Genomic DNA, 24,099 nt, shown 5'->3' with positions numbered 1-24,099 from the left:
AATAACTCCATAACGGTGAGTTTTGGGACGTCAGGAACTCAAATTCAGGAACGTCAGGCAAACTCCAAATGTTTTGGGAGGTATAGGAAGATTCTTTGCGAGTCCGTCCTGCCTTAACAATACTTTCATGACCCTAAAGGATTGTTCAGGTAATAGGAACATTCACCGTATTTTTCCCCACATGGTCTATCATTTCGTTTATTGACGAAAGTTGAAATATTTTGTTCACATTTTTCAAAAGAAAGGTATAATGAAAAACTCTGCCGTAGGGGGTTTGATCTTAGCAGGGAAATATTGGACCCAGAGGTCGAACCTCTGGTTCGACCAGAGGTCGTTTAAGAACCGCTATTAATCCGATTGTTTACTACTTTAAATGAAAGAAGTATAGATTGAAACAAATTTTAACCAGCTAAAAAAGTTGGATTACCAAGCATGGTGAAGTTCTAGACAAGGGGATTTTGTTATCTTTGCAAATAGCTGAATTGGGTAAAAGCTTTATTTTTAAAATTTAGAAAATTCCAAAGAAGACGCTCTGCGATTTCTGTCTCTTTCTGAAACCCCTGTTGGTATTAGCCTAGAATTGTGGTTATTGAGAACAATGGCGGAATTTCGTCAAAATACTGGGGCAAAGTTGAATAAAGAGAGAGGGGGTGGGGAATTGGAGCTAATTTTCCCAAACAAGTGCATAGGAGAGTAAAAAATCAAGAATGGGCTGTATAGCAGGCTACCTTAAAGGAAAACAAGAGCTAAGAGCTCATATGGCACTTGTAACGAGGCAAGAAGAGCTAAGAGCCAAGAGATCATATGGTATGAGCTCTAACAAAATTCTATGAATCAATAGAATGATTTAAAAGGAAAATAAGAGACTTAATGCCAGTCGGGATTTAAAATAAGAGCTCTGAGTCACGATGTTCTTCTACATATCAAAATTCATTAAGATCCGATCACCCACTCGTAAGTTATAAATATCTAATTTTTTCTAATTTTTCCTCTCCCTTTAGACCCCCGGATGGTCGAATCTGGGAAAACGACTTAATCAAGTCAATTTGTGCAGCTCCCTGACAGGCCTACCAATTTTCATCGTCCTAGCACGTCCAGAAGCACTTGACTCAACTAATCACTGAACCTCAGCCCCCAACTCCCCCAAAGAGAGCGAATCCAGTACGGTTCCGAATCACGTATCAAGGACATTTGCTTATTCTATCCACCAAGCTTCATCCCGATTCCTCCACTCCAAGTGTTTTCCAAGATTTACTCTTCCAACTCCCCCCAATGTCAAAGATCTGGTCGGGAATTGAAATAAGAGCTCTGATACATGAATTCCTTCTAAATATCAAATTTCATTAAGATCCGATCACCTATTCGTAAGATAAAAATACCCCAATTTTTCCGTTTTCCAAGAATTCCAGTTTCCCCCCTAACGCCCCCCAATGTCACAGGATCTGGTCGGAATTTAAAATTAGAGCTTTAAACAAAAAGATCCTTCTAAATATCAAATTTCATTAAGATCTGGTCACCCTTTCGTAAGTTACAAATACCTCAATTTTCAAAATTACCCCTCCCCATCCGGTCCAGTTTTGTCAGTCACGTATCTTAGACAGGTTTTTATTCTTCCCATCCAGTTTCATGAAGTTTCATGAAGATCCGATCACTCTTTCGTAAGTTAAAAATACCTCATTTTTTCTAATTTTTCAAATTTAACCCCCCCCCCCAATAGAGCAGATCCGTTCCAATTATGTAAACCATAAATCTGAGACTTATGCTTATTTTCCCCGCCAAGTTGCATCCCGATCTCTCCAATCTAAGCGTTTTCCATGATTTTAGGTTCCCCACCCGAAAGTCCCCCCAATGTCACCAGATCCGGTCGGGATTTAAAAAAAGAGCTTTGAGACATGATATCCTTCTAAATATCAAATTTCATTGAGATCCGATCACCCGTTCGTAAGTTAAAAATACCTCATTTTTTCTAATTTTTCAGAATTACCCCCCCCCAACTACCCCAAAGAGAGCGGATCCGTTCCGATTATGTCAATCATGTATCTAGGACTTGTGCTTGTTTTCCCCACCAAGTTTCATCCCGATCCCTCCACTCTTAAGTGTTTTCTAAGTTTTAGGTTTCCCCCTCCCAACTCCCCCAATGTCAACCCCCCCCCAATGTCACCAGATCCGGTGGGATTTAAAGTAAGAGTTCTGAGAAACAATATCCTTCTAAATATGAAAATTCATTGAGATCTGATCACCCGTTCGTAAGTTAAAAATACCGCATTTTTTCTAATTTTCAGAATTAACCCCCCCCCTAACTATCCCAAAGAGAGCAGATCCTTTCCGGTTATGTCAATCATTTATCTAGGACTTTTGCTTATTTTGCCCACTAAGTTTCATCCCGATCCCTCCACTCTAAGTGTTTTCCAAGATTTTAGGTTTCCCCCTCCAAACTCCCCCTAATGTCACCAGATCCGGTTGGGATTTAAAATAACTGCTCTGAGACACGATATCCTTCCAAACATCAAATTTCATTAAAATCTGATCAACCGTTCGTAAGTTAAAAATACTTGACTTTTCTATTTTTCCGAATTAACGGGCAACTACTCCCCCCAGATGGTCAAATCGGGAAAACGACTATTTTTAATTTAATCTGATCTGGTCCCTGATACGCCTGCCAAATTGCATCGTCCTAGCTTACCTGAAAGTGCCTAAAGTAGCAAAACCGGGACCGACAGAATTTGCGATTGCTATGTTTCACTTGGTTAATACCAAGTGCCATAAAAACCCTGACCCGTTTGTCTTGATGCATGAATTATGCAGGCTTGTCTTGGTTTCGACAAGATTTTTGAAAAAAAACTAACTTTTAACTGAGGAGGGGGATGCAAACTAGGGATTGAGGGGGTAGTTTTTCCCTGCTCCATAGAAAGCTACGCCCGTGATTGAAAAATAACTATGTTTGAAAACACAATTCTTACTTCATAATTAAATAAAACAAAACTAATTTTTTTAGCTGAATGTAAGGAGCGACATTAAAACTTAAAACGAACAGAAATTACTCCGTATATGAAATGAGCTGTCCCCTCCGCAATCCCTCGCTCTTTACGCTAAAGCTTTTAATTGTTTTAAAAAGTAGAATTGTGGCAAAGAGTCAAACTTTAGCGTAAAGAGCGAGGGATTGCGGAGTTGACAACTCATTTCATATACGGAGTAATTTCTGTTCGTTTTAAGTTTTAATGTCGCTCCTTACTTTCAGCTAAAAAAATTAGTTTTTTTTAATTTAATTTCTGAACGTTTTTGAATAAATGCATGTTTGGTTTTGGCTCTCCGCACATAAATCATTAAAATGAAATTGGTATATTAATTCTTTTTTTTGGCTAAATGGCTTTCTCTTGGTTTTGTTCAGACGATTTTGAGAAATAAGGGGTGGAGAAGGAGGCCTAGTTGCCCTCCAATTTTTCGGTTACTTAAAAAGGCAACTAGAACTTTTAATTTTTAACGAACGTTTTTATTAGTAAAAAATATACGTAATTTTATATATATTTTTATTATGTATGCGAGGGGGTTTGTACCCCATCGTTAATACTTCGCTCTTTACACTAAATCGTAAGTTTTGTCCCAATTCTTTAAGAACGACCCCTGAATCGGAAAGGCCGTAGAATAAATAGTTGAAATTACTATAAATACTTTAGCATGAAGAGCAAGGTATTTATCTCCTCCTAAATAACTCGCTCTTTATGCTAAAGTATTTTTGAACCCCTCATATGCGTAATAATCTCTGTTCGTTTTAAGTTTCAATGCTACTTCTTCCTTTCATTTGAAAAAACGTTTTCATGTTTATTTTTCATTGTTTTCTTATAGTAATGCTAGAGAATCCTGTGCCCTTGTCATTGAATTTTTCTTCCCCCATGACAGATTCCTCCAAGGAAAGATCCTCCAACATAGCCCCCTCTCCTCAGCCCCACCCCCAAACAAAATAAAATCCCCCTGAAAACGTCTGTACACTTCCCAATAACCATTACTATATGTAAACACTGGTCAAAGTTTGTAACTTGCAGCCCCTCCCCCAGGGATTGTGGGGGAGTAAGTCATCCCCAAAGACATAGTTATTATGGTTTTCGACTATGTTGAACAAAATGGATATCTCAAAATTTTGATCCGTTGACTTTGGGAAAAAAATGAGCGTGGGAGGGGGCCTAGATGCCCTCCAATTTTTTCGGTCACTTAAAAAGGGCACTAGAACTTTTCATTTCCGTTAGAATGAGCCCTCTTGCGACATTCTAGGACCACTTGGTCGATACAAAACCCCTGGGGACAAAAAAAAACAAAAAAAAACAACAAACAAATAAACACGCACCCGTGATTTGTCTTCTTGCAAAAAATACAAAATTCCACATTTTTGTAGATAGGAGCTTAAAACTTCTACAGTAGGGTTCTCTGATACGCTGAATCTGATGGTGTCATTTTTGTTAAGATCCTACGACTTTTAGGGGGTGTATCCCCCTATTTTCCTAAATAAGGCAAATTTTCTCAGGCTCGTAACTTTTGATGGGTAAGACTAAACTTGATGAAACTTATATATTTACAATCAGCATTAAAATGCGACTCTTTTGATGTGGCTATTGATATCAAAATTCAATATTTTAGAATTTTGGTTACTATTGAGCCGGGTCCCGGCTCAATTTGGCTACCACGAACTGTTTGATATGCAAATAATTGTAGTCAGCACATTTTGAATGCACTTCTTATGAATCCACTATATCTTAGCCCCTTTCCCCTTATTTGCAAATTTATAGCCAAATTATATTTCCCCCTGCATTTTACAATGCGCTCTTGTAAACACGCCTCGCTAGGCGTTGTTTTACAACGCCTCGCTCTTTACGCTAAAGTTTGACTCTTTCACAACTCTACTTTTTAAACAATAAAAAAAAAACTTAAGCGTAAAGAGCGAGGCGTTGCGGAAGGGACAACCCAATTTCATATACGGAGCCATTTCTGTTCGTTTTAAGTTTTAATGTCACTCCTTACTTGCAGTTAAAAAAACTTGTTTTTTTTATTTAATTTCTGAACGTTTTTGAATTATGCATGTTTTGATTTTGGCTCACCGCACATGAATAATTAAAACGAAATTTATTTATTAATTTTTTTTTGCTAAATGGCTTTCTCATAGTTTTGATCGAACGATTTTGATAAAAAAAGGGATGGGAGGAGGCCTAGTTGAAATTACTAAAAATACTTTAGCGTAAAGAGCAAGGTATTGTGAAGAAGACGAACCCCCTTATAAACGTAATATTTTATGTTCGTTTTAAGTTTTAATGCTACTCATTACTTCCAGGAGAAAAAATTTATTTAGTTTCTCATTGTTCTTTTTTAATGCTAGAAAATCCTGCGCCCCCTTCACGGAAATTCTCTTCCCTCATGATAAACTCCTCCATGAAAAGATCCTCCCCCGACCCATTCCCAACACTAAAAAGTCCCCATGGAAACGTCTGTACACTTCATAATAACCATTTGTAAACAATGGTCAGAGTTTTCAATTTGCAGCCCTTCCCCTGGGGACTGTGGGGGATTATGTCGTCCCCAAAGACATGGTTATTAGGTTTTTGACTAAGCTGAATAGAATGGCTATCTCAAAACTTCGATCCACTGACTTTGGGGAAACGGTGACTTATTTTGGAAAATAGGGGGAAACCCCCTAAAAGTCATAGAATCTTAACAAACATCACACCATCGCATTCAGCGTGTCAGAGAACCCGGCTGTAGAAGTTTCAAGCTCCTATCTACAAAAATGTGGATATTCGTACTTTTTTGCCAGAATACCGATCACGGGTGCGTGTTTATTTTTTTTTTTTTTCCAGGGGTGATCGTATCGACCCAGTGGTCCTATAATGTTGCAAGAGGGCTTATACTGACAGGAATAAAAAGTTCTAGTGCCCTTTTTAAGTGACCGAAAAAATTGGAGGCTACCTAGGCCCCCTCCCACGCTCATTTTTCCCCAAAGTCACCGGATCAAAATTCTTAGATAGCTATTTTATTCACCATAGTTGAAAAACCTAATAACCATGTCTTTGGGGACGGCATACTCCCCCATACTCTCCGTGGGTGGGGCTGCAAGTTACAAACTTGGACCAGTTTTTACATATAGTAATGGTTATTGGCAAATGTACAGAAGTTTTCCGGGAGATTTTTTTGGTTTGGGGAGGGGAGATGTTGAGGGGGGTTACGAGGGAGGATTTTTCCATGGAGGAATTTGTCAGGGGGAAGAGAATTTCAATGAAGGGGCGCAAGATTTTCTAGCAAAAATAAACATGAAAAGTTTTTTCAACTGAAATTTAGGAGCAGCATTAAAACCTAGAACGAACAAAAAAATTTTACGCATATGAGGGGTTCACCTCCTCGTAATACGTCGCTCTTTAAGCTAAAGTATTTTTAGTAATTTCAACTATTTATTCTACGGCTTTTGTGATTTGGGGGTCATTCTTAAAAAATTTGGACAAAATTCAAGCTTTAGTGTAAGGAGTGAGGTATTGACGAGGGGTTGAACCCCCTCATATAGGAAATAAAAACATATGAATGTATAATTTTGTTACTTAAGTTAATTCGTAAATTACGTATATTTTTTACTAATGAAAACGTTCGTAAAAAATTAAAAGTTCTAGTTGACTTTTTAAGTAATCAAAAAATTGGAGGGCAACTAGGCCTCCTCCCCCTCTCCTTTTTTCTCAAAATCTTCCGATTTAAACTATGAGAAAGCCATTTAGTAAAAAAAAATTAATATGCAAATTTTATTTTAATTATTTATGTGCGGCAAGCCAAAATCAAAGCATGCATTAAATCAAAAACGTTCAGAAATTAAATAAAAAAAATAAGTTTTTTTAACAGAAAGTAAGGAGCGACATTAAAACTTAAAACGAACAGAAATTGCTCCCTATATGAAAGGGACTTTTCCTCCTCAACGCCCTGCTCTTTACTCTTAAAGTTTTTACTGTTTTAAAAAGTAGAGTTAAGAGAAAGAGTCAAGCTTAACGTAAAGAAAGCTTTCCGCAAGTTACAAAATTGGGAAGTGTACAGACGTTTTCAGGGGGATTTTTTTGGTTTGGGGGTGGGGTTGAGGGGAGGGGCCTATATGGGACGATCTTTCCTTGGAGGAATATGTCATGGAGGAAGAGAAATTCAATGAAAAGGGCGCGGGATTTTTTAGCATTACTTTAAAAAAAAACAATGAAAAAATAAACATGAAAAAGTTTTTTCAATTGAAAGTAAGGAGTAGCATCAAAACTTAAAACGAACAGAGATTATTACGAATATAAGGGTTATAAAAATACTTTAGCATAAAGAGTGAGGTATTTAGGAGGAGATAAATACCTCGCTCTTTATGCTAAAGTTTTTTTTTATAGTTTCAACTATTTATTCTAAGGCCTTTCTGATTCAGGGGTCATTCTTAAAGAATTGGGACAAAACTTAAGATTTAGTGTAAAGAGCGAGGTACTAACGAGGGGACAAACCCCCTCATATACATAATAAAAATATAAGAATATAGAAGTTTGTTAAGTAAGTTAATTCTTAAGATACGTATATTTTTTTACTATTAAAAAAGTTCGTTAAAAATTAAAAGTTCTAGTTGCCTTTTTAAGTAACCGAAAAATTGGAGGGCAGCTAGGCCTCCTTCCCCACCCCTTATTTTTCAAAATCGTCTGATCAAAACTAAGAATATGATCAAAACTGATCTATTTAGCCAAAAAAAGAATTAATATGCAAATTTCATTTTAATATTTTAGGTGTGGAGGGCCAAAATCAAACATGCATTAATTCAAAAACGTTCAGAAATTAAATAAAACAAGAGCTAAGAGCCAAGAAATCATATAGTATGAGCTCTAACAAAATTCTATGAATCAATATATTGATTAAAAAGGAAAATAAGAGACTTAATGCCGGTCAGGATTTAAAATAACAGCTCTGAGTCACGATGTCCTTCTAAATATCAAAATTCATTAAGATCCGATCAACCGATTGTTTGCAATAAATACCTAATTTTTTCTAATTTTTCCTCTCCCTTTAGCCCCCCGGATGGTCGAATCTGGGAAAACGACTTATTCAAGTCAATTTGTGCAGCTCCCTGACACGCCTACCGATTTTCATCGTCCTAGGACGTCCAGAAGCACCTGACTCACCAAATCGCTGAACCTCTGCCCCCAACTCCCCCAAAGAGAGCGAATCCAGTACGGTTCCGAATTACGTATCAAGGACATTTGCTTATTCTATCCACCAAGCTTCATCCCGATTCCTCCACTCCAAGTGTTTTCCAAGATTTACTCCTCCAACTCCCCCCAATGTCAAAGATCTGGTCGGGATTTGGAATAAAAGCTCTGAGACATGAATTCCTTCTAAATATCGAATTTCATTAAGATCCGATCACCTATTCGTAAGATAGAAATACCCCAATTTTTCCGTTTTCCAACAATTCCAGTTTCCCCCTTCAACTCCCCTCAATGTCACAGGATCTGGTCGGAATTTAACATTAGAGCTTTAAACCACAAGATCCTTCTAAATATAAAATTTCATTAAGATCTGGTCACCCTTTCGTAAGTTACAAATACCTCAATTTTCAAAATTACCCCTCCCAATCCAGTCGGTTTTGTCAGTCATTTATCTTAGACAGATTTTTATTCTTCCCATCCAGTTTCATGAAGATCCGATCACTCCTTCGTAAGTTAAAAATACGTCATTTTTTCTAATTTTTCAGAATTAACCCCCCCCCCCCCCCCAATAGAGCAGATCCGTTCCAATCATGTAAATCACGTATCTAAGACTTATGCTTGTTTTCCCCGCCAAGTTTCGTCCCGATTTCTCCAATCTAAGCGTTTTCCATGATTTTAGGTTCCCCATCCCAAACTCCCCCCAATGTCACCAGATCCGGTCGGGATTGAAAAAAAGAGCTTTGAGACATGATATATTCCTAAATATCAAATTTCATTGAGATCCGATAACCCGCTCGTAAGTTAAAAATACCTCATTTTTTCTAATTTTTCAGAATTACCCCCCCCCCAATTACCCCAAAGAGAGCGGATCCGTTCCGGTTATGTCAATCATGTATCTAGGACTTGTGCTTGTTTTACCCACCAAGTTTCATCCCGATCCTTCCACTCTTAAGCGTTTTCCAAGTTTTAGGTTTCTCCCTCCCAACTCCCCCAATGTCTCCCCCCCCCCAATGTCACCAGATCCGGTCGGGATTTAAAGTAAGAGCTCCGAGAAACGATATCCTTCTAAATATGACATTTCATTGAGATCCGATCACCCGTTCGTAAGTTAAAAATATCGCATATTTTCTAATTTTTCAGAATTACCCCCCCCCCTATCTATCTCAAAGAGAGCGGATCCGTTCTGGTTATGTCAATCATGTATCTAGGACTTGTGCTTATTTTGCCCACTAAGTTTAATCCCGATCCCTCCACTCTAAGTGTTTTCCAAGATTTTAGGTTTCCCCCTCCCAACTCCCCCCCCAATATCACCAGATCTGGTTGGGATTTAAAATAACTGCTCTGAGACACGATATCCTTCCAAACATCAAATTTCATTAAAATCTGATCAACCGTTCGTAAGTTAAAAATACTTGACTTTTCTATTTTTCCGAATTAACGGGCCCCTACTCCCCCCAGATAGTCAAATCGGGAAAACGACTATTTCTAATTTAATCTGATCCGTTCCCTGATACGCCTGCCAAATTTCATCGTCCTAGCTTACCTGAAAGTGCCTAAAGTAGCAAAACCGGGACCGACAGACCGACAGAATTTGCGATTGCTATGTTTCACTTGGTTAATACCAAGTGCCATAAAAACCCTGACCCGTTTGTTCTGGATGCATGAATTATGCAGGCTTATCTTGGTTTCGACAAGATCTTTGAAGAAACTAACTTTTAACTGAGGAGGGGGAGGCAAACTAGGGATTGAGGGGGTAGTTTTTCCCTGCTCCATAGAAAGCTACGCCCGTGATTGAGAAATAACTATGTTTAAAAACACAATTCTTACTTCATAATATGCAAATAATTGTAGTCAGCACATTTTGAATGCACTTCTTATGATTCCACTATATCTTAGCCCCTCTCCCCTTATGTTCAAATTTATAGCCAAATTATATTTCCCCCTGCATTTTACAATGCGTCGCTCTTGTTTCAACCCTTCCACCAAATAATTGAATCAACACTGACGAAATCAAGGAGCGAAAAAAAAAACCATGGGAAATACTTAATTTAGGCTACATATTTTTGCATTAGGGGGCTTGGGGGATAAAGCATAGCGGAAGCGGCTTGAAACTGTGTTAATAAAACAATTTTTCTGCATATCATCAATTAGACATTTTATCTGCATTTTTTTATATTTCCTTTTGAATAGCGCCAACTATAGGCTAATGCCGCTTGTTCAATTAATGACGAGAGAAGAAATAACTATGTGTTGAATACAAACTCTAAGGATTTGAGTGAGATTTTAAGATGTCCTGGATTTTTTTTTTTTTTTTTACCTAAGCAATAGTTTTTTCCAAACTTGTTGAAATCTTATAAATCAAAATTTAACAAAAGCCTGAGGCTCAAAGCATTTTCTTGGGCCCCATTTGCGCTGTAATTCTTTTGAAAATCTTAATTTTGTAACGCAGGGTGTGTCTTAAATTATAAAAATTGCTAAGAAAAAGTTAATACCAAGATTAAGCAGAAATTCCCCAACTGGAAGGATTAAAAAGCTAACAACGCCGAAGAAACTACGAATTGAAATAAGACTAGATCTATGTTGCATGGGCAACATGAGGTGTTGCGGCAACCTTTGCTCGGCTTCGCCGAGGAAAGTGTTGCGAGAGCAACACTTTGGTTTTGTTTCCTCGCTGCGACTAAACGCTGAAGTTGTTAATCTGTAAGGATGCTAAAATACATACTAGGTACACCAACTCGCAAAAGTTGCAAACTCCTCATTGCTAAAGATGATTGTAGCCTTACAGCCGATTATTACTTACAAGTCCCCTACATGTCTTACCACTGGAACCAAATTGGTCTTACCATCAAATACAACGGAAACAAAAAATAGGTACACCAACTAGTAAGAGTTGCGAACCCCTCATTGCCGAGGATGATTATGAGCTAACAGCCGACTGTTGCTTACAACTCCCCTATATGTCTCACAATTGGTATCGGCCTTCTTTTTGTTTCAGTGTGTACCTTACTACTGAAGTTGTCAACCCCTTTAAACTTTCAAACTGGTATATCTCATGAAGGAATTTTTGTACAAAAAATGGATGACATATACTTTAATCAGCTCATCAAAAGCTATCGACTGCCGTCGAAAAAAAAAATCTATCTGTCTTAGTTCAAAAGTTGACTTTTTTGCCGTAGGCCAACTTTCTAACGTCATCACTTAGAAAGGAGCAAAGGATAAACTCTAATTTCTTTTGCAATGAGAGAACTTTTAAAGTTTAAGAGGCACATCTGATACCATTTCTCTACCGCAATCCCAAGTGCGAAAAACCGAATGATAAACTCAGCCGAAATCACGGCAGCACTTTCGGACCCGTGGGAAAATGCCGCTTTTTTGCTTCTCTAAATTTTTCTATTTATCACTCAAAGAAGACATGTTGGCTGTGGGGCAGGGTAACTGTCGCATATATTTAACACTTATAGATTTTAGTCCATCTTCAATTTGAAACTGGTGCCTGCCTGCTTGCCTGCTAGAACGGAGCTTTCCACTCGAAAGCAGAAACATGGTTTGATGAAACGAAAGCTTGGCTGCATAACTTCAGATAGTCCTCTCTGACATAGGCTATACAACTCCTCTTCACTTCACACACTATAGGCTCTGGCTCAAGGACAAGCAAAAACCATCCTTTTTGGCCCCAGGCAAGAGTTCTACGAAGGTTTCCAAAATGTAAAGTCATATTCATCAATCCGGCCTAAGGTCCACACTTTCCGTAAAAACCGCAGAGGTTAGACCCTTACCACTTTCCAGGAATAAGCTGAAATCGGGGTGCTAGGAACAAAAAAAAAAAAAAAAAAAAAAAAAAAAAAAAAAAAAAAAAAAAAAAAAAAACACGACAAAACCAAAGTGTTGCTGTCGCAACACAAATAGCAGAATTAAAAACAAGAATAGTTGAATTAAAGGTTCAGATAAATAATTTTACCAAGGTTGTTGTTACATTCATATCTCAAAATTTAACGCTTTACCAAAATTACATAAGCAAGGTATTCCCTTAAGGCCTATCATAGCAGGTACGAAAGCCCCTGCTTCCAGTACTGGAAAATGGATATGTACAGCCTTCAAATCTTTGCTTTACTCCCGAAAATCGTACATAAGTAATTCGGTAGATTTAGTGGAAAACCTGAAATTGCAAGTATTTCAGAAGAAACAATTGTAAGTAGTTTCTATGTATACATAGTTTCTCTGTACATAGTTATACATAATTTCAGTGAAGATAGTATACATAGTTTCTCTGACATAGTTTCTATGTATACAAATATATATGGGGACAATTATTAAGAGATAAAATACAAATATAATTTAATCGAAGATTCGACTACGGGGATAGATTGAAATGTTTTAATGTCCTTAGTTAAACTCTGTAATAAGTATTCAATGTATTTTTACTTCTGAAATTCTTTTTATCAACAAATAAATGGTCTACCAATGGGGGCAACTCTATCTGGGTTACTGGCAAATATTTATGTACTTGAAAATTGGGCTTTAAATTCATATTTTTAAAACATATTTATTGGGGACATTACATGGATGACGTAATATCACTCTAAAATTATGGGGAAGATAAATTTAAGGGCTTTTTAGATCAAAATACATCAATAAACCTTATGAACATTCTTTATGAGCGTTTCTTTTTTTCTAAAATGGAATATCTTAAACCAAAAAACATTATATCTTAGATTTTAGATTTAGGTTTGCGCTACTCTGCGGGGTAATGTTTTTTTGCATCCAGTGGTATTTACAAAGACTATTCCAAAATCCAGACCTTATAAGGTCCAACGGATTAGCAAGTCATGAGCCAAAGTAGAAAAAAAAATCAGTAGAATAGAAACTTCATGGATGTATAAAGAACAAGAAATATACATGGGAAAACTGAAATTTTGAGTTAGAACCAAAAGTAGAAGTTTTTTTTCAAGTAGATTGTTTCATATTGTAAATAAATAGCAATTTTCGTTTACCTTTGTTTTCACTTCCCTTTTATATTACGCTGGAGCCAATTAATAAATAAATGAAAATTTATTTTGTACGTTTGGATTTAATTTTTGCGGGCCAGCCATGACCCCTTTATCTTAGATCGTAGTATTACACCCCTTTTTCTATTTATTTTACTATATTCCTTGGGGGCAGGGAGCAGTCCATAGTCCCCTCCCCCCAAAAAATGAGGAGAAAAACAAGAAAAAACAAAGTCAGACAGGTTTAAGTTGGACTGACTTAGGGGGACTTGAATTAATTGAATTGAGGATTGAGTTGAACGGTGCTGAGAATTGCCACGATTAAGTCGAATTGGAGTTAAGTGGGGCTGAGTTATAATTCAACCAATAACTGTGTTTTCAATATCATATTTACATTGTTAAGGGCAGCCTGGAAAAGAGCAAATTAAAGCTCTTAGAAACTGTTTTTTTTTTTTTTTTTAGTAAGTCTTTTGAGACAAATTCCTGATTTATAGTGATTCAGAAATTGTAAAATGTATCCTGAATCTACTGAGCAGTAATTTTCAACTACAAAAATGATTTTTGAAAATTGTTAAACACAGATCTAAAACCCCTTAGAGATGACGTCAAACCAAAAAAAGTACATAAAATATCCATGGTCTAAAGCTGTAGACAATAGGTTTGCGTTCTCCTATCAGGAAAGCAAGTAAATTAACATTTTTGTATGACATTGGCATAATCTCATTCTTTTAAGACGATTTGGTACCCTAGAAAATTGCAGAATATCATCTATTATCGACTTTTTAATTTGTACAGTCAAACTATTTGGATTGACTCGAGGGTCTTACCCTAACTTGAAGAGCTTGAATCAGAGATTCAAATAAACAATAGACAACAATAGGCATGTCTACTTTTTTGGAAATATTAGAAAAACGAACTAACTTCTCCCGTTTTATGCCGGAGATAGATATAACCAAATTAAATAATGTTTGCTCTTACAGAAAGCTTTAATTTTGTTGTTTTGACTAAACAGGTAAATCTTCTTTTTAAAGAACGCAAAAGGACAGTCCCTAAAAATGTTAAATTACGAGTATACCAACTAGGAAAACGTTAAAAATCTGCTAAAAGGAAATAACATTTTTGCGTAACTTGGCAGTTCTGGGTGTTCCTTGTGGTGCTTCGCGCTTTGATTGAAAACATTGCTGATTCAGAGACGTAATATTTATGCTTTAGTTATAGTGAATAGCCAGAACTAGAACCTGAAAAGGCAGACCACTTTTCCATTGTGACCTGGGTCATCTATTGTTCCGCTTGTTTCTGAAAGTTTGTAGCAAGTAGGGAAATTCATGTCCTGTAATCCGACACATTGAGCACTAAAATTATTGCCAAATTCTTGCACTGAAGTTTCTTCATTTCGCTCCCGAACTTTCACCGCATGAAAGTCCAAAATTTGTTGTCGCATTTTACTCATTGTTTGATTGTGAATTCACAAAAGCAAAAAAGATAAACTGACGAGGTGTCACCTAGTTTTTGATTGAACTCTAATCAGAGATCATAACAGCGGGTAAGACAGCGGAGAGGTATTGTTTTACATATTTTTAAAACAAGGTTTTTTGTATTGGTATATTTAGGATTCTCCGGGATGAGGACAGTAATAACATTTCAAAACAACGTCATTGATAATAACTGTAAAAAGTAGCAGTGCTATTTAATGGATCTGAAGAATTAAAACACGGGGATAAACAATACAAGAAACCGGTCTTTCAGTCTCGCTAGCTCAATATAGCACATTGCTAAAATACAAAATAGCAATCAAATAAAAGTAACTAGGTCTTTTACAAATCCAGTAGGCATGTCCCCTGCCCCCTCCCAATTGGGACCACTGTGACCTTATGAGCTTCCTTTGGGTGAATACAAGTAAAATTTTGAGCAGCAAGATTTAACAATCAGGGGAGGGGCATGAAAATTTTAGAAATGCCTAGGTGGGGAATAGCCCAAAATTGATTAGGAACCACTGGTCTAGGACCAAACAAAAAGCAAGTTGTCTCTGGTTTGGATGGGAGGATATCGTAAGCAGTGTTAGGAAATACTTAAGTAAAAGTACTTAAGTAATTACTTAAGTAAAAAATAAGACTACTTGTACTCTACTTAAGTAAAACATTTCTAAAGTACTTAATACTTTTACTTAAGTAGAAAATTTGAGTACTTAAGGGTACTTAAGTACTCAAGTACTTTCTTCATGGCACAGAAAAATTATTCCGACATGACGCAGGGCGATGCGATGAATTGAACTTCCTATATATTAGTGGATGATTGGATTTTAGTCTTTGAGAACAGCGGCTCCTGGTCCGGCACGAAATTTCAAAAAAGGACGCAGTCATGGCGGAACTACCATATATATATTGAATGGACAGTTTTTTGTGTGATAAATGTGATAAACAGTAAGAACAAAAGGAAATCAAGTAGTAAAGAGGCTAGTGAACTTGTAAGCTCACTTTCGGGATCGTCTGAAGCTGAAGATAATGCTGGCCCTGATTATTGCTCACCTTCTAAAAAAGTTAAGGGAGATTTCTTTGCTGCAAGACCGCAGAAACTGACACAGTCAAAAGTGAATTCTTTCGCACTGGACTACATTGTGGAAGAGATGCGACCCCCGTACACTGTTGAGAAGCCGTCATTCAAAATCTGATAGCAGGTCTTGCACCTTATACAAAGGTTCCAGGAAGAAAAGCCTTCGCTCTGCAAATTGAAGCTAAGTTTTTGAAGTACATTAAAGATATGGTTCGTGATTTTGAACTCACCGACTACATGTCGCTGACAACACACATTTGGTTTGCCAACAACAAAAGCTAAAAGGAGATGACTGCACACTTGCTCAACGAGGATTTGAAATGGAAATCGTATGTCCTTGCTTGTTGCCGGTTCAAGGGCTCATACACTTATGACAGAATTGCTTAACAACTGAATAGCGTATTTACCAGGTACAAAATTGTGGCTGATAAAAAGAAAGAAGTTAAAAGTTAAAGAAATTGAAGATGAAGCAGGCCAGAATGGCTCGTTCTCTTTTACAAACGTTGGAGAGATACTCCATTTTCATGACGACCACGATTATTTCCAACTTCCTCCACACTTCAGGTGTTTCAGCCACACACGTAAACCTGCTTGGATCCACCAATGCTGATAAAGCCCTTTGTGATATTGCACATAAGAGGCAGTACCATACCGCTTTTTTGAAGTGTATAGCTCTCTGGGATGCCGTGAATAAGAGTTCAAAAGCTGCTGATGCTGTGAATGAGGTATATGACAAACAGCTTATAAGACCTGTGGTAACCAGGTGGCACTCAAAGTATGACAGTGTCAAACGTTTGATGGATTGTCACAAAATTGGAAAGCTTGCTAACGTATGTGATGCTTTGCAAAAACCAAGGCTAACTTTTCCTGATGTTGGAATTCTTGAAGAATACATGAAAAGTATGAAGCCAGTAGCAGTGGCATTGTACATTGGGTAATCAAGTTTTTAACAGAGTAGGTTTTAGAGCCAGAGTACGGGATCGGAACGATCCCGCACTCAGCTAAAACGATTTACTTCAGCTAAATTACTTCAGCTAATTCGATTTACTTCAGCTAAAAGCGATTTTTGCTGATATTACGGGCAAAACCTCAAAATTGTGTTCAGACTAAAAAAATAGGCTGAATTACACTCTGAAACTTTGTTGCTTTAGGCTTTATATTATCTTTGCTGCTTTATTCTCTTAGCCCGAAAACAAGACTTTTATGTCATTTATTTTCAGAAAGACAACAAAATAAAGCATAGAAAGGCAATAATCGCATACACAGCAATAACAAGTGGAATGATTTCTCTACATTAATGAATATTTTTCGGCAAGCAAACATGAACTTGCACCAGTAATTTAATAAAAAAAAATTAACTGAAAGCAAGGAGCAACAGTAAAAATTAAAACGAATAGAAATAATAACATAATAAGGGGATTGCCCCCTCTGAACGCCCGACAATTCACGCTGAAGTTTTTTAGTACTTAAGCTTCTCATTGTTCTGTTTAAACTGCAAGTATGTTTCGGGAGTCGTTCTTACAAAATGGAGACTAAATTCAAACTTAATCGTAAAAAAGAGGGGGCAATCCCCTTCATATATGTAATATTTTTTGTTTATTTTAGTGTTGCTCCTTAGGCGTAATTTCAGACGGAAAAAAAACTTTTATTTTATTTTAAATGTTTTTTTTAATGCCAGAAAATCCAGCTCCACCTCCAAGGAAAAAATATTCCTCTCCCCGGAAAAATAGTCTAGACAATTCAATACCATTAAAAATTTATCTCGGACTATTACCCTTAACATCTCCACGCGTAAAATTAGGTTTACAAAGAGAAACCTAAAATAATAAAAAGAATTTTGTTTTGGAATTCAGGCCAATGTAAAATTTCCCCTCAAAATTTTATCCCCCGGAAATACGCTTCCCAACGGAAAGTTTTCCCTGCGGAAAATCCTCTAGCAGTAAGTTCAATCCTTTACCCGAAAAAAGAATGTATACTTCCAAATATCAGATATTATACGTAAACAAAGCTTGGTGAAGCTCTAGACCAGGGACTTTTGCTATCTTTGCAAGTAGCTGAATTAGGCTAAATCTTTATTTTTAAAATTTAGAAAATTCCAAAGAAGACGCTCTGCTATTTCTGTCTCTTTCCAAAAGCCTTGTTGGTATTAGCCTAATATTGGGGTTATTGAAAACAGTGGCGTAATTCCGTCAAAATACTGGGGCAAAGAGGGAGGGGGTCAAATTTGAAGGAAATTTTCCCAAATCGAGTGAAAATAACAGTGGAAAATGGGCCATATAGTACCTTAAAGGCAAAGAAATCCTGACCCGTTTCTTCAGATGCTTGAATTATGCAGGCTTACCTTAGTTTTGACAAGATTTTTAATGAAACTAATTTTTAGCTGGGGAAGGGGGGAGGCAAATGGGGCTTGAGGGGGTAGTTTCCCTCTACCCCATAGAAATCTACACCCCTGATTGAGCAATAACTGTTTTAAAAAAACTCAATTCTTACTTGGTAATATGCAAAAAATTGTAGGTAACACGTTTTGAATGCACTTCCGCTATAATTTAATCCCCTTCCCCCCTATGTGTAAATTAATAGCCAAATTATTTTTCCCCATGCATTTTGCCATGTGTCGCTCTTCTTTCAACGCTTAAACCAAATAATTGAATCAACGTTGACGAAATCAAGAAGCGAACAAGAGCTAAGATCTCATATGGCACTTGTGACGAGGCACGAAGAGCTAAGAGCCAAGAGCTCATATGGTATAAACTCTAACAAAATTCTAAGAGTCAATAGATTGATTTAAAAGAAAAATCAGAGGCTTAATGCCGGTCAGGATTTATAATAAGAGCTCTGAGTCATGATGTCCTTCTAAATATCAAAATTCATTAATATCCGATCACCCACTCGTAAGTTATAAATACCACTCGTAAGTTTTTTTTTATTTGTAGACCTTTTATCTAACAATTTAGTCATATTTTGGTGTTAACGCGACGCATTAGTAATGTTTCAGTAAATTATAATGTTCCTCCCGTGCTTTATTTTTCCTCCGACTTCTCTATATGGAAGGCGTCGTCGTAGAAACTTAGGAAGAGGCTCGTTCTATAGGAGATTAAAAGTTCGTGCCTTTTTTACCAGGCCAAAAACGAATAAAGGGTAGATTGTCCCTCGCACCCTTATTTTCCCCTCTTGCATCCCCGTAATACCCATTTGATCGTATCAGTATTGTGAGAACTATTTGATTGAAAATAGCAGAAAGATCTAAAAGTATGTTTCCATGGTCAACATGACCCCACAGTGCTTAGGGCATTGACACTAAATTATGCAAAAACATCAATTATTTTATAGTAGGATTTTAGATGAAAATAAAGTGGGAACACATGTTGCTGGTTGTCTGGATTGTTTTGGGGGGGGGGAATTGGATCTCAACATTTGACTTGAAGGAGGGATGAGAGGGAAATCAATGGCACTATGTGAACCCAGGTTATCAAAATAGCGTATCTGCAATATTTCAGGGATAGCTTGGGAGATTAAGTTAAAACTTTTTGTGGATCTTGAAGGCCCTAGTGGACTCTAAATTTTTGACTTGGGGTAGGAGTAAAGCTGTTTAGGAAGATACTATTTGTATCCAAGTCATCAAAATACCATATCTGCAACATTTCGGGAACGGCTTGCAGGGGTCGTGTGAAAATTTCATGGGTTGTTGGAGACTTCATGTAGACATCAACTTGTAAACTGAGAAGGGAATAGAAGGGAGAAGAGTTAAAATTTATGGAAAGACGGGGCATGAAGTAAAGGGGGTTAACAATTGTCTCCGTGACTTATAATATTTGTTTTTCTTCCAGGAGCCCAGACTACAACTTCAAAACAATGAGCTTTACGTCAACTCTTACTGCAATTTTGGATAATTTGAAGTTGGAAAATAGCCAGGTTATTACGATTCAATGTAAAAATGGAAATATTACGGTCCAGAAGATCCTCTTAACAGCAACGAGTGACGTATTTAGTAAAATGTTTGATCACGACATGCTCGAGAAGCGAACAAACATCGTCGTGGCCGATGACGTCGATGTCAATGCTATGAAAGCCATTATTGGGTGCTATGAAGAAGGCAAAATCCCTGATATGAGTGTAATTACCCTGGTGACCTTTAGTTATGTAATTGATAAATACAATTTTCTGGGAATCAAGGAAATGATGGCGGAACACTTGCTTGATAAATTTGCTAAAGAAAACGACTTGACAGTACTTGAGCTCATTTTTACAACCTACGATTGCAAGGCCCAGAAGAAAATAGCTATAAATGAGATTGCTATGATTATTGTGAAAGGGGGAAAAGGTCCTGATTTTATTGTAGAGTTTGATAACCACGATTTTCTTCAGCTTTCCGAAATTGTCTATTCCTCTTTGAAAGAAAGGAAGTTCGAAAGATGGGATTCATTTTTGGACAGTTTTTACGGGTGGGTCTCTAAAAATTCTGAGGAACGGTCTGGCATTGCAGTAGAAATTCTGGGTATGATTGACGTACGTCAATTTTCTGCATCAGAGGTTCTAAAGATGCTTGAACCATTGTCCTTAAGCAAGAGGTTTCATGGTTTTAAACTAATGTTTGAAAAAACATTAGACTATGTCATTAAAAAGCCTGGGATTGTAAACATTTGTCAATCCGGACAACCAACGTGTTCAGTTTGTGGTTTCGGCTCTACTCGTCCTTACCACTCTTCCACTGGTTGCAACGGTATTCATCGTTGTCATTACTACAAGAATTCGAATTACACCCACTGTGGCGACTGTAATAAACGTTTTAGCTATGATGCTTATATCTATACTTCTTTAAACTATGATTGACTCATCAAGGTCATCGTTTGTCTGCATTTTGTTGCTAAGTTGATTTAGTGATAAGTCCATTCTGTTTATGTTGATTAGCAGTTTCATGAATAAAAATCTTTTTTCTACGGTAGAGCTTCAGAAATACAAGATTTACCGGAATATTCTTAGTTCCTTAAATCACTGTCTCCCCCCTTTCTCTGTCATTAAATTTCGGCACGCTAACGTCAAGTGGGCTTCAATCAAATTACTCTTTTGTATCTGTAGTTGGACTCTTAAGGATACAATTAACCAGTTGTTTTTAGTCCACCCTTTAAAATGGCTGACCTGTTTTGCCCATTTACTGAAGTAAAGATTAAGGAAAATTTTCCATGGGGAGGGAAGTTTCTGGGGGATGAAATTCTGAGGGGAAATTTTTCACTGAGAAATTTGTAAGAATTCTTTTACGAAATTTTTTCATTTGTCCCATTCTTCTTACCGACTCAATTTCACGTGTAAAGATGTTATGCGTAATTATCTGGGGTAAGTTTCCACCAGGATTAAATTGTCTAGAGGATATTTCCGCAGGAGGGGGAATATCTCGGTGGAGGTGGAACCAGAATTCCTGGCATTATTAAAAAAAATCTGAAATTGAATTTAAAAAAAAAGATTTTTCCTTCTAACCAAACAAACAAAAATTAATTTTTAGAAAATGTTCTGAAACAGAAGTTTCTTACAAAGAAATAGAAGGATTATAGCATTTTAAACTCAAGACCAGAAGAAATAAAGTCCAATAGCAATTAAACCTCAAAGTGCTTTGAAAGGCAGCCATAGGAAGTTTTGTGAAGACACACATAGGAAGGCTTTTTAAACAGTCCCTGCCAAAACATAATTTGGTTGTCCAACAGTTCGTGGTACCCAACTATCGTAAAGAGCGACCCGGCTCAAAAGTAACCGCAACCCTAAAAAACGGAATTTAGATACCAATAGTTACATCAAAAGAATCATGTACGAAGTCATAAACGAAGATCACACCATCAGATTCAGCGTTTCAGAGAACCCTGCTGTAGAAGTTTCAAGCTCCTATCTATAAAAATGTGGAATTTAGTATTTTTTGCCAGAATCATGGATGTATATTTATTTTTTTTCCTAGGGATAACTTTATTGACCCAGGGGTCCTAGAGTGTCGGGAGAGGGCTCATTCTAACGAAAATTAAAAGTTCTAATGTCCTTTGTAAGTGACCAAAAATATTGGAGGGCACATAGGCCTTCTCTCACGCCCATTTTTTCCAAAAGTGACCGGATCAAAATTTTGAGATAGCCGTTTTGTTCAGCATAGTCGAAAAACATAATAACTATGTCTTTGGGGACGATTTAATCCTCCACAGTCCCTGGGGGAGGGGCTGAAAGTTACAAACCTTGACCATTGTTTACATATAGTAATGGTTTTTTGGAAGTGTAGAGACGTTTTCAGGGGGACTTTTTCACGTTGGGAGGGGATGAGTCGGTGGAAGGGGTTACATAGGAAGATCTTTTCACAGAGGAATTTAAATATTATTTAAAAAACGATCAGCAATTACATGAATAAATAATTTTTTTAACTTAAAGTATGGAGCAACATTAAAGCTTAATATGACAGAAAATATTACGTATTTAAGGGGGTTGCTTTTCCTCAAAAGCTCACTCTTCCGGTAAAGTCTTTTTACTTTTAAAAAAGGCTATTATTCGAATTAAACAGCCTTTGTGATTTGGGAGACACTCTTAAATAACTGGAACAAAAATGAAACATAGGTTATTATTATGTTATTTTTAGTTAAAAAAAAAGTAAAATTGATATGCAAATTTTGTTTAAATTCTTCATGTATGGTGAGCAAAAACTGAAACCTGCATTAATTCAAAAACGTTCAGAAATTAAATAAAAAAGTTTTTTAACCAAGTAAGGAGCAACAATAAAACTTAAAACGAATAGAAATTATTCTGTATATGAAAGGGGTTATCCCCTCCTCAACGCCCCGCTCTTTACGCTAAAGTTTGACTCTTTCTCATAACTCTACTATTTGAAACGATAAAAACTTTAGCGTAAAAAGCGGCGCATTGAGGAGGGGACAACCCTTTCACATAGAGAATAATTTCTGTTCTTTTCAAGTTTTAATGTTGCTCCTTACTTGCAGTTTAAAAACTTGTTCTTTTTATTTAATTTTATAATAGGTAGTGTTTACCAAGAGAGACAGTTGCATGTTGCGTAATATGGATTTTCTAAGAGATGCAGGGGATTGCCACGTGATAGGACCTGTTACAGTCCGCTAGTCGAGCAGGGAATCCCCGATTCCCCCACACACATGGGTTTTACCCAATGAAGGTGCACACGTGGGATGTGACGCAATCTTGCGTGACTTGATAGATTTATTGGGACTGACATAATCTTACGTGACTTGCTAGATTTAATGGGAATGGGGTAATGATGGTGCATACAAAGGTATTACGTAATGGTGGTACACAGCATTACATTATCAAAATCTCGAATTATATAACGAAAATTATAACCTAAACTATCAAAACCTTGCATGGTGTTATCAAAATCTTGCATGTTACAAACAAAATCTTGCACGGTATTATCAAAATCAAAAATGACATTAACAATATATTTGCAGCTACAATCATAAGGCGTCTGTTAGGTAATCTAATGAGTAACCGAAATCTAATGAGTTGCTATCGAAATCATGTTACCTATTAATAAAGTTTAACATAATGCTATCAAAACCATGTCTGCCATTATCAAGATTATCAAAACCATGTGAAATATTACCAAAACCTTACGCGATACTATCAAAAAATTACATCATATAAATATTACAAAATTTTGGCTTGCATTTTCGAAGTCTGCAGTTTCAAAATATTATGACAATCATTTCCGGTATTACCTAAATATCGCAAGTTACTATCAAACAGTTCGTGGTAACGAAGTGCAGTAAGGAGCGACCCGGCTCAATAGTAACCAAAACTCTAAAAAAATGGATACCAATATCTACATCAAAAGAATCACATTTTAATGCTGATTTTAAATATATAAGTTTCATCAAGTTTAGTCTTACCCATCAAAAGTTACGAGCCTAAGAAAATTTGTGTTTTTTTGAAAATAGGGGGAAACACCCCCTAAAAGTCATAGAATCTTAACGAAAATCACACCATCAGATTCAGCATATAAGAGAACACTTTGGTAGAAGTTTCAAGCTCCTATCTACAAAAATGTGGAATTTTGTATTTTTTGCCAGAATGCAGATCACGGATGCGTGTTTATTTGTTTGTTGTTTTTTTTTCCAGGGGTGATCGTATCGTCCCAGTTGTCCTAGGATCTTGCGAGAGGGCTCATTCTGACGGAAATGAAAAGTTATAGTGCCCTTTTTAAGTGGCCAAAAAAATTGGAGGGCACCTAGGCCCCCTCCCACGCTAATTATTTTCCCAAAGTCAACGGATCAAAATTCTGAGATAGCCATTTTATTCAGCATAGTCGAAAAACCTTATAAGTATGTCTTTGAGGACGACTTACTCCCCCACAGTCCCCGTGGGAGGGGCAACAAGTTACTAACTTTGACCAG

The 24,099-nt window shown here is 36.9% G+C and overlaps 1 protein-coding gene across 1 annotated transcript in view; it reads left to right on the top strand.

Moving 5' to 3' along the window:
• The window catches only part of LOC136030933 (uncharacterized), a 243,472-nt gene extending 222,820 nt beyond the window's left edge, over positions 1-20,652 (top strand). The window contains exon 2 of the mRNA XM_065710041.1: positions 19,543-20,652. Within this exon, the coding sequence (XP_065566113.1) occupies positions 19,568-20,545 (978 nt within the window). The 5' untranslated portion in view covers positions 19,543-19,567 and the 3' untranslated portion in view covers positions 20,546-20,652. The remainder of the gene's footprint in view (positions 1-19,542) is intronic.
• Positions 20,653-24,099: the final 3,447 nt, after the last annotated feature.

The sequence above is a fragment of the Artemia franciscana genome, chromosome 9, assembly GCF_032884065.1.
Source record: "Artemia franciscana chromosome 9, ASM3288406v1, whole genome shotgun sequence".
Taxonomy (NCBI): Eukaryota; Metazoa; Arthropoda; class Branchiopoda; order Anostraca; family Artemiidae; genus Artemia; species Artemia franciscana.
This window is presented reverse-complemented; position numbering and strand designations above follow the sequence as displayed.